This window comes from Zonotrichia albicollis, chromosome 27 (genome assembly GCF_047830755.1).
Source record: "Zonotrichia albicollis isolate bZonAlb1 chromosome 27, bZonAlb1.hap1, whole genome shotgun sequence".
In the NCBI taxonomy this organism is placed as follows: Eukaryota; Metazoa; Chordata; class Aves; order Passeriformes; family Passerellidae; genus Zonotrichia; species Zonotrichia albicollis.
Window position 1 is genome coordinate 7,175,117 of NC_133845.1, and position 12,478 is coordinate 7,187,594.

Below are 12,478 nucleotides of genomic sequence, written 5' to 3' on the forward strand. Positions count from 1 at the left end.
ATATCTGCCCTTCCATCTGCTCCTCCAGGAGTCCTGGAATCCCAGCCTGGGCTGGCTTGCACGGCACCTTAAAGCTCATCTCATTCCACACCACAAGAAGCAGGCCCAAGCTCAGCATGAAAATTCATCTGCTGGGGCAAGAATCAGACCCTGGAGCTTTTCTAACAACTTCCAAATAACAGAGGTGTAAGAGGAGACATGAGGCAGGGAAGGCATTCCCTGGGCCCTGGCAGGGAAGGCATGAACACATTCTGTGGGCCCTGGCAGGGAAAGAATTCCCTAGGCCCTGGCAGGGAAGGCATGAACCCATTCCCTAGGCCAAGGCAGGGAGCTCCTTTAGCTGATGGCCCAGTGTGGCCTCTCCTCTCCAGCTCTGGTGATCATCAACCTCCCAAGAAATCAAAAACTCCCAGAACTGGGTTGGAGTAGACCTTAAAGCCCACCCAGTGTCATGGGCTGTGACACTTTCCACTATCCCAGGTTGCTCCAAGTGTCCCAACCTTGGACACCTCCAGGGCTGGGGCAGCCCCAGCTGCTCTGGGCACCCTGTGCCAGTGCAAAGCATTGAGTTACAAGAGACCCTAAAATGCCAGCAGAGTGGAGTGGGAATTTGGGAATCCCTGTTTCCTTACAAGCCTCCATGGATGCCACTTTGCAAAGCCACTAAGCAGGAGCCATGACACCAGTCCTGCAGATGGCAGGAGAAGTGCAGAGGGTGCAGCCAGGCAGGTGCACCCTGCCCACGGGATCCTCCCAGAGACCCCAGGAGCAGCAAGCAGGGCTGCTGCCCCCACATGCAAGGGAGGTGCACACAGAACTCCAACATTCCAAAAACCAGCAAAAAAACAGCTGAAAGGGGAGAGGAGCATTCCCACATCATGGCAGGGAAGAGGGAAGCTCCCACCTTTCAGCATCACTTCAATAGGTGGACAATAGATACAACTCCCCAAATTTAAGGGTTTTTTCTCACTTCTGGACCAATCCTCACTAAGGGAGCCCCTTGACACCATCAAGGCAGGTGCCAACCTGGCGATGCTGTGCCTGAGGGTGGCACTAAGGACAAAAACCCCAATAAATGATGGCAGAACTGGGGCAGAAAGCAAATCTGGAACAACACTTGGTGGGAACACAACAACAGAGCCTGGCGGGGATTTGGGCTCCTTTTTCCTGCTGAGGCTGCTCTGAGCCCACCAGCACAGGGAAGGTGCCACCCCTGTGTCCTACCCGTGCCACCACAAATATCATACCCATGCCACCACAAATGTCTTATTTGTGCCACCTCGTATCCTACTCGTGCCACCACCACGTCCTACCCATGCCACCACAAATGTCCTACTTGTGCCACTACCTTGTCCTAGCTGTGCCACCACAAATGTCCTACTCATGCCACCGCAAATATCCTACCAGTGCCACCCTGTATCCTACCCATGCCACCATGTCCTACCTTTGCCACCAAAAATGTCCTACCCATGCCACCTCCATATCCTACCCATGTCCTACGTGTGCCACTGCCATGTCCTACTCGTACTGCTCCATGTCCTACCCATGTCCTACCTATGCCACTCTTGTGTCCTACTCAGGTCACCCTGTGTCCCACCCATGCCAATGCCGTGTCCTACATGTGCCACCACAAATGTCCTACCCATGCCACTCCATGTCCTATCCATGACATCACAAATGTCCTACCAGTGCTACCCTGTGCTTTATCCATGCCACTCCATATCCTACTCATGCCATCCATGTCCTACCCGAGCCATTGCCTACCAGTCTACCAGTCCTACCAGTCCATGTCCTACCAGTGCCATCCCCATGTCCTTCCCTGGCCACCATAAATGTCATACCACTTCCACTCCCATGTCCTACCCATGCCACCACAAATGTCCCACCCATGCCATCCCATGCCCTGTCTGTGCCCCTCCCTGTCCCATCAGTGCCACCCCCATGCCCTACCCATGCCATCCCGTGCCCCTCCGTGTCCTACCCGTGCCGTAGTGCTCCAGCCCGGTGGGCACCTCCTGCGTGGCGGGCTCGTCCCAGAGCGGGCAGCAGGGCCGGGGCTGGCAGCAGGAGGCCTGGAAGGCACAGGTCACCCAGGGATCCTCGCAGGGAACGGGCACTCCCTGTTTCTGGAAGGAGCACAGGGAACTGTCAGGGGACGGGGACCCCGAAATGTGCGGGGGGCACTGGGGCTGCCCCAGGATCAGGCAGCGGGCCCTGCTCTGGCAGATCCCAGCTCAGCTGGCTCAGGGGTGTTGGGACAAAAAGGGCTTTTTTCACACCAAGATGAGGAGAAAAGTGAAGGTCAGAGTGAGGCTGAGCTTGGCAAGATTGCAGCCTGGGGGTCTCCCATGGGGACACCCTTTGTGGCAGGGCTTTGTTCCACTCCCCACAACTGGGAATGTCATTTTTAGGCAGCGGAAGGCCCCAAAACACCCCCCAAATCGTAGGAGGTCACCAGGGGGTGCAGAACCACAGCCATGCCCAGGCACTGAGGAGGAGCCTGGTCCCAGCTCTCATATTTATGTTCCTCTTCCTATTTATAGGGATATTACTTGGGATTATTTTCTTTATATTTGGGTTGTTTATGTTGGTTTTATTGGTGTGTCCACAGAGATGTTTATACATGTGGTATGCACACATGGATATATGAGTTATACACCTCATATGAAACATACAGATGCATCTATAATTTATATAACATAATATATCATTACCCAAACATTGCATAATAAACATATTATTATGTGTTAACACACAATACATTATAGATGTACTGATTATATGGGTGACATAAGAATTTATACACCCACACCTATGTAATCCTAGCTTATAACTCTATATAAATTGCACATTCATTTTTATTGTACATGAAGCTAAATTTATACTTTATAAAGAAAATACATTTACTATACATAGATATAGAGGTATTTAGAAACATGGATTTGTTTAGATTGGGAACAAAGCTTTAATAAATGATCCCAGGATTTAATTTTCCTTTTATTTCATACACACCTATTTTATACATATATATTTATGTTTATATATGTACACACCATATTTATTATGTGCATCTGTGTGTATATTTTATATGTATATATATTTACCATGGACACACACACATATACATATATACCACAAAATAAATACATTGCATTTAAATGTTTGTCTCCCTAGAAGAGGACAATACCATGCACATACCTATAAATAAATGCAGGATGTTTGAATTTTTTATCATTGTTACCATTTCCCTGCGGGGGAATAGATTTCCTTGATGGCAAATCAATATTTAAAAGCCAAATGCTTGCTCGGAACCATTTAAAGGAAAGCTGTGAAGCTGCCTTGGGAATATTCCATGGCTCAGGATGGGCTTTTCTTCCCAGTTTGGGGAAAATGTTGGGTTTTAGCACAAGTTCTGAGGTGTCAGCCCAGAGCTTATCTGACCTCTCATGCTCAGCAGTTCTTTCGACAAATGGTTAGATTTGCCATTTCTCTAAGTAAGATCTGATTTCCCTGGATATATTTCTCTAATTTATTCAAATATAGATCAGATTTCCCTAAATATAGATCTGATTTTCCTAAAAAAGGCTCAAATCCCTGCTCAACCTGTCCCAGGATGACACTCCAACATTTGTTACATACAATCACCCATCAGCTGCAAACAGACCAGAGCTGGCTTGGGACAGGGAGCATCAGAGTGGTCCAAAACTCCAGAAAACCATGGGAGCCTTTCCCAGTCGCTGCCCTGCTCTGTGCTGGTCCCACTGGTCCCAGGTGAATGAGGCAGCAGGACAAAGCTTCCCCTGACACTCCTCCCAACACCAGCACAGGAAATCCCACCAAGGATCCCATTTCCAGGGGAGGTTTGCAGGCTCCAGAGGGTCAGAGGAGCTCTGGGTAAACACTCGGAATTCAGGGCTGCCCTGAACTACCTCAAACCTTGGATCCTCAGGAGATGGCACCGAGCTGGGCCAGGGCTGGAGAAATCACAGCAACCTGAGAGAAAACTGCTGGGGGAGGAAACTGGCCCCAATTCCTGTTTTTGATAGAGGCATGGAAAGGTTTGGGTTGGAAGAGACCTTAAAGACTGTCTCACTCCACTCCCTGCCATGGGCAGGGACACCTTCCGCTATCCCAGATGGCTCCAAGCCCCAATGTCCAGCCTGGCCTTGGGCACTGCCACAGCTGCTCTGGGCACCCTGTGCCAGGGCTGCCCACCCTCACAGGGGTGAATTTCCTACAGAAATCTCATCTGTGCCCACCCTCATTCAGTGCAAGGCCATTCCCTTGTCCTGTCTGTTCCTTACCATCATTCCAGGCCGAGCCAAAGCATAAGGAGCTGCATTGCTGATGGCTGTGTCCATATAATAACTCATCATCTTGGAGGTGCCTGCAGGAACAGAGAGGGGCATTAGAGTCCATGCCATACAAACTGACAGCACCAGCTAAATCCATGCTTTCCACAGCTGTATAAAGCTTGGAGCACTGTCTCCTTAATGAGTTTAGGCTGGAAAAGTTAAGAGGAAAAATACCTGGAATAATAGGAAATATTGTGATTAGAGGGGTCGTGTCAACAATGCAGCACCCAGATGCAGGAGTGGAACCAGGAGAGAGCCTGACAATGGGGAATGAATTAATGAATGATCACCTGCAAGCTGAGGGAGCTGCTCTGAGGGAAGAAGATGAGATCATATTTCCTTTGCTGGAGAATTGGTGGGAAATTGTTGCCAATTTTTTTTTGAGAGAGAGAAAAAAAAAAGGCAGTTTGTTGAGATCAACACCTTTCCTGTGAAAGCTTTGTCAGGCCCTGTCTGCCTTACAAAGAATTTTGCTGCTTTCAGGACACATCCTCTGGTTTTGCTTAGGTTTCCCTGGCTGAATCTCAGCCTTGCAGTCCCACATGGCATTCCTCACTCGGGATTCACTCTCCTGAGCAAGTCCTCCTGCCAGAGCTGCTCATTAGCTGGACTTTTAATCATCCCTGAAGCCATTTGTGTGGCTGAGGCAGAGGAGCTGCACTGTGGCTCTGCTAGCAGAGCTGTGGGGTTTCTCCCTCTCTCCTTGCAATGCCAGTGGAAACGCAGGGCCAAGGCAAGGTCTGTGTTTTGGGGATGTGACTCCAAGGTGCTGGAGGACAGAGGGAAAGGGAATAGCCTGGGCTGGGCAGGGCTGGCTCAGGCAGGATGGGCCCTGGAGCTGTGGGAATGGCTGTTCCCAGCCTGGTGGTGCAGAGGAGCTGCTCTAAGCTCCCTGAGGACACAGCCCTGGCTCCTGGGGACCCCTCTGCACTCCTGCAGAGCCTGGGCTGTGGCCACTGCAGCTGCAAACACCTGGCTGAGTTATCTTCCAGCAAAATCCCAGAATCATCCAGTCCAACCCTTAACCTGGCACTGCCAGGTTACCCCAAGTGCCACTTTACACGTTTGGAACACCTCCAGGGAAGGGGACTGCACCATGCCCTGGGCAGCTGTGCCAGTGCTTGGCAAACCTTTGAGTGAAGAAATGTTCCTGATATCCAACCTAAACCTCCCCTGGTGCTACCTGAGGCTGTTTCCTTTCCTCCTGCCACTTGTTTCCTGGGAGAACGGGGAACTCCTCCTGGATGCCCTCTCCTTACAGGGAGTTGTGCAGAGCCAGAATTCACAGAATCACTGGGTTGGAAGGGACCTCCAGGATCATCGAGTCCAACCCAGCCCCAACACCTCAACTAAACCCTGGCACACAGTGCCACATCCAGGCTTGTTTTAAAGAGGACCCCCTGAGCCTTCTTTTCCTTAGCTGAGCCCCTTTCCCAGCTCCCTCATCAGACTCGTGCTCCACGTGTTTTGTGCTCAGCTCTTCTCAGCAGAACCAGCTCACCCACATCACCTCCAGCCCCCACTTCCACCCTGGACCCTTGAACATCTCCTGTTGGCCCTGGGACTCTCCCAGCTTTCCCTCTGGTCCTTGCCCGGGGCTTTGCTGCTGCCAGAGCTCTCTGCAGTTCTCCACCCCCGGGGCAGGGCAGAGCTGCTCTGGCTCTCACTCAGCACCTCAGCAAACAGGGACCCCCAGAGCATCTCCCCCGTGCCCTGTGAGTAATGGCCCAACACAAAACACCTGCATGTGCACAGTATTAAATTATCATCATCATTTCCTGCTGGTTATTACTAACTCTGCCTCGAACACCAGCAGAATTTTTTTTTTCAAACTTCTCTTTTAATTCACAAGACTGAAAACTACCCCTGCGTGGTGGAAGAACAACCAACCTGTTTCTCTTTGTGCTGTACCCAAAACCACACCGAGTGCGAGTTAGTGTGGCTGAGAAGCCTTAACTAATCTCAGCATCTGTGCACGCCCTGCCAGCCCGCCCTAACGAGGCGTTAAAACGCCTTGGCTTCAATCTCCTGCAGCTGGGGCAGCTGCAGCTGGGCCAGACAAAGTGTGTGCAGCCCTGTGCTGCAGCCTGGCTGAGCACAGAACGTTGGGGTTCCAAGGGACCTTAAAGCTCATCCCGTGCCGTGGGCAGGGGCGAGTTTAGGCTGGAAAAGTTCTCTCTTTCACGAGACCAGGGTGCTTTAAACCCCGTCCAACCTGGCCTTGAGCATTTCCAGGAGGGAGCATCCCTGGCATGAAGGGCATCCCCTAACGCAGGGCAAGGTGCTCCATCCCAGCCCATCACACCCCTGACCCTGACCTTCAGCACATGGAAACCATCGCAGGTAAACACGGGCTGGCCTTGCCCTAAAGCAAAGGTTGATGCTGCCAAACAAAGCAGGACAGGCAGGGTGGAACAGGCAGAGAGAGCTGGGGCTGTTCAGCTGCCACAGTGACAGCCACGTGTGTGAGGGTGAGGGCTGTCAGGGCTGTCAGCCCCGGGAGCAGTCACGGAGCAGTCACAGAGCAGACCGACCACTGCTCTCTGCTCTGCAGCTCGTGCAGCAGCAGCTGGGCTTGCTTTGGGGTTTTCTCCCCTTTTGGAGGAGGCAGCTCACTCCACAGCAGCTCTCGAGAGTGCTTCACGCCTCGCTGCTCCCCTTTGCATCTTTCTCAGGCTGAACCTTCCAGCAAGGCACCTCACGCTGCTGCTCGAGGCCGTGGGTGTGCCTGAGCTCAGCAGCACCAAACCCATCCTGACACCCAGGACAGGCTTCGTGCAGCAAGGAACAGCAACAGGATTCAAGCAGAGCTGCAAAGCAGCCCCAGCAGCTCCCTCACAGCCTGCAAGAGGTGAATTAGCATCTCTAGACAGCGGCTCCAAGACATTCAGAGCCAGTTTGCTTTCTGGTTTCTCTTCCCCTCCAAACTGAGCTGTTAAAAAGCACAAGAGAGGGGCAGGAGCACAACACAAAACTCAGCAACAATTTGCATCCCCATGTCTGTGGGTTCAAGAGAAGTTCTGGTTAAACACAAATTAAACCAGTTCCCCAACCTGATGCAGGTTTTGTGGGTGACAGTGGTTAAAGGGCAGAGAAACACAGGCTGGAGGCTGGGAAAAGGACCTAGAATCATGGAATTCCTGAAGAAGGAACCCAAAAAGGACCATTCCAAGCCCACACTATGGATGGCAGGGATGGCACCCAGTCGGTGACACACCCTGCTGGAAAAGGCAGGTGGGCAGATCCTGGGCATGGAATAATTGTGCTCTGGAAAAGGAGGCAGGGACAGCACAGAGAGAGCTCTGCTCTGCTTTGTCCAGGCTAATTTTAACAGAACTTCCACCACTTCCCAGAGGAAACTACTTCACAGCCCAAAACATCTCTCACTGTCAGCAAGTTTCCCTGATGGCTGAGGGATATTTTGCTTCTCTTCAGCTTCCTCTAATAAGAGCCCAAAGAGTTCCTCTCCTGCCCTGGATGCTGTCAGGGAGCTCAGCTGAGCTCTGCTCCAGGCTGGAGCTCTCCGGGCAGGTAATTTGGCTGATACTGAGGAAATCACTGCAGATTTGCATCAAGATAATCCAGAGCCACAGCTTGCTGAGAGCTGCTAGTAAATAGAGGGGAATCTGAACCATTTGGTAAAATCCTTCATGATTTAACAGCTTGACTTCAGCCTCATTGTTTGCTCTTTTTATTCCTGTCCTATTGTGAAAACATGTGTAGGAGAAACAGCATTTATTTTGGGACTTGATCAAGTACCAGCCAAAGCTATTACACTCTTGGGTCAGTTCTAAACTAAATTAAAATTTTAATTTCATTTCAACATCCATCCCTCCTCTTTTACAAGGTTGGGGTTTTTTTAAATTTTAAGTCAATTACCGAGCTTGGTTTAAAAAGGGAAAAGCTATTTGTGCTCATGATTAAACACATAACCCCTTGCAGAAGATTAGAAGTTGGGAAGGAATTAAAAATGAATATTAGAATAAAGTGAGCTTTGTCTGTTGGATATATGAAGACACTTGACAGTATTTTCATGTTTGTTGTTTGTTGTTCAGCTTTATGTTTGCTCAAGGATGGGCAGAGGGAAGTGGAGCGATGCCACAGTGATGTCTCAGTGGCAGAGTCAAGTCCCATCTCTGTTTCCCAGCTTAATGCTCCAACCATGGCTCTGCTGCAAAGTCCTGAGGCTCAGCCTGTTCCCCAGTTTCTGAGCTGCAGCACCACACTCAGCTCTGTCCCACATCCCTCAGCCCAGCTGGACATCAGGGAAGGTGTCACTGCAGGGTGGCACACCTGGGACAGCCACCAAACACTGCTCGAGTTCTGTCCTCCATCCCAATAAACCAAGAAAATTCCTTTTCCGTGGGATCTGATGAGAAGCCAGGAGCATGGGGCAGCATCAGCAGCCCACCAAAGTATCTCTGGCTTGAAGAAGGTGAATCAAGGTTTTAAGAACCTGCAGCAGCCCCTTTCACACCCCCACCCTCCTCAGGCTGCCTGGCTGACCTAGAGCTGCTCAGTGATAACCACTTCATTTTTGCATCCAGCAATAATTTATCATCTTTGAGGGGGTGGGGCAAAAAGCCGCTGGAAATGACATCCTTCCGCCAGCCTTTAACCCTTGGGATGCGGGCACTTTCCAGGCCGCCTGCCAGCCCGTTCCCAGGGGAAGGAGGGCTTGTTGATCTGTTGGCATCTTAGAAACCTCCTCCCATTCATCAGCCCCCGGCACCGCCTCGCACAAAAGGAGCATCCCTAAGGACAGCAGTGGGCAGGAGAGCGCTTTCTACACTTAGAGCCATGCTTTGAACAGATTGGCCGCACTAAATCCCACCTTTCTTGTGATTTTATAACTTTGGAGTGTTCGCACCCGGTTTCCTGCGGGGCAAGCGGGCGGGGCAGCAGCAGTGCTGCGGTGAACAATAGAGCAGCAATGGCCCTGCTGCAATGGCCCTACTGCAATGGCCCTGCTGCAGCCGCTGGAAACACCCCGGGAGGGTGAAGGGCCGGGACAAGGTCACCCGGGAAAAGTGATGGGGCGAGGCCGAGGGTGAGAGCCCGGGGCCGCTGGCGGGCGCTGCTTGCCGGGGCTCGGCCTCTGGAGGGGACGGGGCAGGGGCCACCCGGCAGCGCATCCCTGGCACTGCACCCCTGGCACCGCATCCCCGGCACTGCATCCCTGGCAGTGTATCCCCGGCACTGCATTCCTGGCACTGCATCCCTGGCACCGCATCCCGGGCAGCGCACCCCTGGCAGTGCATCCGTGGCACCGCATCCCTGGCACAGCATCCCCGGCTGCTCCGGTGCTCCCTGGGCTACTCCCTCCCCCGGGGCCTGTCAGATATGAGGGCACCTCTAGAGCCCTCCCGTTTGGCTTTGCACCCTGCCTGGGATGGGTGACAGTGCCAGGGGGGTTAAAGTTTGCCCCACAAAGCCCTGGCTCTCTGTGCTCACAGTAAATTGTTTTTTCTCTACGTTTCTCCTGCTTTCTGCTCATCCATCGATTACTCAGCTGCTAATTAAGCTAAGATAATGCCCCCATCAGCAGCCCCAGCAGATGCACGGCGAGCTGACAGCACGGGTCAGGCAGGAGAGGGTTTAGGTGGGATGCCAGAGCTGCTGCCATTAAATCACACTGCTCTGCCCCAGCTCACAGCAGCCACTGGCAACTGCAGGAGGATGTGAAGGGAGGGTTAATTAGGTCAGCTGTTGTTTCTCTCACGAATTTGCCTCTGTGAGGCAGTCGACTCACGGCACAATGCCACAGGCCAGGCCCTCAGCTGGGGCAGAGCACAAGGGGAATGAAGGGGATCAGTGTCCCACTGTTCAGAGAGGGATCCCTGCCCTCTCACACCTTGCCCATCTCACAGAGCCCAGCCTCTCCCTGGCACAGGGCCTTGGGCTCAGCTGGGAGTCCCCCAGGATCACTGTGGCACCTCCAGCAGGACACCCGGAGCAGCCTGCCCCAACCTGCTCCGAAATTCCCACCAAGCCCTGCTCTTCCACAGGGCCTCAGACCACTGGGGAAAGTGGGGTTGGTTACCTTCTGTTTCTTTGTGCCTCAGCTTGGGAAAGAGGTTTGGGATCTGGAGGGGCACACAGTCCCTCCCCCAAAGCTCTGTGGTGAACCTGAGGACAAGGGAGACACACACATCCCAGTGCTGGGGAGCACCTCAGGCTTCCACACACCTCAGCCCTGGGCAAGCAGAAAAGACCCAAACAAACCAGGCCTGCCAGAGCGTTATTTACACAGCAGGCAGGGTGAAAGCTGCACACCCAGCAGAGCAGGGGGCAGCAGGACCGGGCTGCAGCAAGACCGGGCTGAGGCAGGAAGGGGCTGAGGCAGGAATGGGCTGAGGGCAGGACCCGGCTGAGTGCAGGACCCGGCTGAGGCGGGAATGGGCTCCAGCAAGACCGGGCTAAGGCAGGACGGGGCTGAGGTGGGAATGGGCTGAGGGAGGAATGGACTGAGACAGGAATGGGCTGGGGCAGGACCGGGCTGAGGCAGGAATGGGCTGAGGGAGGAACGGGCTGAGGCAGGAATGGGCTGAGGCGGGACCGGGCTGAGGCAGGAACGGGCTCCAGCAAGACTGGGCTGAGGCAGGACCGGGCTGCAGCAGGAAGGGGCTGCAGCAGGAAGGCAGCCCTGCCCAGCCCGGCCCCAGCCCACCCTGGCCTCAGTCCAGCCCCAGCCCGGCCCAACCCGGCCCAGCTCGGCCCCGGCCCGCAGCCCCAGGGGTGGCAGCTGGCAGCGCAGCAGGGGAAGCTGGCCGTGCCTCTAACACCGAGAGAGTGGCCACATGCACAGCAGTGATTTACAGACTAACGGGAAGGGGAAGGCCTTGCTGGGCTCCTCAGGGACTCACAATTCCCACTGCCTGGGCCGGGGGGGCAGGATTCTGCTCTTCCCAAGGAATGGCAGCACATCCCTGCAGTTGTCACACTCCAGCTTCCCCCGAGGCAAATGCTGACACGTGTGGGACTCTGGGCCCTTAGGGGATGGCATCACCATGGAAAACCCCTGGAGGGGTCATAGCAAATCCTTCCAATCATCCCTGCAAAGCAGGAATCAGCCCCAGGTCTGTCTGTCTCACCCTGGGCACTTTGGAGCTCCCCTCCCTCACAGCACAACCAAACCAAATTACACCAAAACCAAATTACAATGTAGAACAGCAAAGGAACTGCAAATTTAATTCACTGTACTAATGCCAGTGCATAGCCTTCCACCTCTATGAGGAAAATAATAATGTTCTCCTAAATCTCCATATAAAATTTCTGTACCATATATATGCATATACACACACATTTTTAAAGGGAGTCATCATCTGAGATATTTACAGAAGATCCTGAAGTAGCGAATACACAAAGCAGTTACTGGGTGAAACTGGAAATTGAGAGAGGAAAAGTAAATCACCACAAACCAAATCTGAGGTGTCCTGAAAATGTCCACAGGTACCTCCAGCCCCCGAAAGAGTTCAGAGAGCCTCTCCCCCCACCACTTACGGCTCAGCTGAAGGACCCGGGGAAAAGCTCGATATCCTCCCACACTTGTGTCCGCTCTCCTCCCAGCTACCTGGTGCTCTCCGCGCTGGAGCCGGGGAGGATGGAAATACCATAGTGTTCGAGGCAGGGCTGCTATTCAAAGGGAGGGGGAGTGGTCAGCCCCGCACCCAGGGCGCTGCGAACGCCGCCAGCCAGGAAAGAGCCACCTCTGGCCGCTGTCACGGCGCTGGGGAAACAAAACAGCCGCTGCTTGGAGCCGGGCATGGGTACAGCCTCTTCCCCGCCGTGGGGTGGCCTTTGGGCCCGTGCCCTGTGAGTGCACCCGGGGCTCCAGCCTGCCCAGGGCTGCTGCAGCCCCAAGTCCCGTCAGTGGAATTTATTCCCGCCCAGGGACCAAGCCAAGTCTGGCAGAGCACAGCCAGGTGGGGCTGCTGACCCCAAAGCCCAGCCCAGCAGCTGCCGAGGTGCCCCAGGGCAGAATCCCCTTCCCCTGAAGGGCCCTGGCACCGCTCCTGTCCCTGCCCTGTGCGGTCCCGGGCTCTGCTCCCTGCCTTACCCCAGCCCTGTTAGGCTCCAGCCTGCTGCCAACCCTGCCAGCTCTCGGCACGTACCCCTGGAGC

General features: G+C 53.6%; 1 protein-coding gene across 1 annotated transcript in view; it reads right to left on the bottom strand.

Annotated features, from left to right (window-relative positions):
- Positions 1-11,986, bottom strand: part of ETS1 (ETS proto-oncogene 1, transcription factor) — an 81,537-nt gene extending 69,551 nt beyond the window's left edge. Inside the window, exons 1-3 of the mRNA XM_074559438.1 lie at positions 11,859-11,986; positions 4,305-4,387; positions 1,982-2,126 (exon numbers count right to left, since the gene is read on the bottom strand). Coding sequence (XP_074415539.1) covers positions 1,982-2,126; positions 4,305-4,376 — 217 coding nt within the window. The 5' untranslated portion in view covers positions 4,377-4,387; positions 11,859-11,986. The remainder of the gene's footprint in view (positions 1-1,981; positions 2,127-4,304; positions 4,388-11,858) is intronic.
- Between the last annotated feature and the right edge of the window lie 492 nt (positions 11,987-12,478).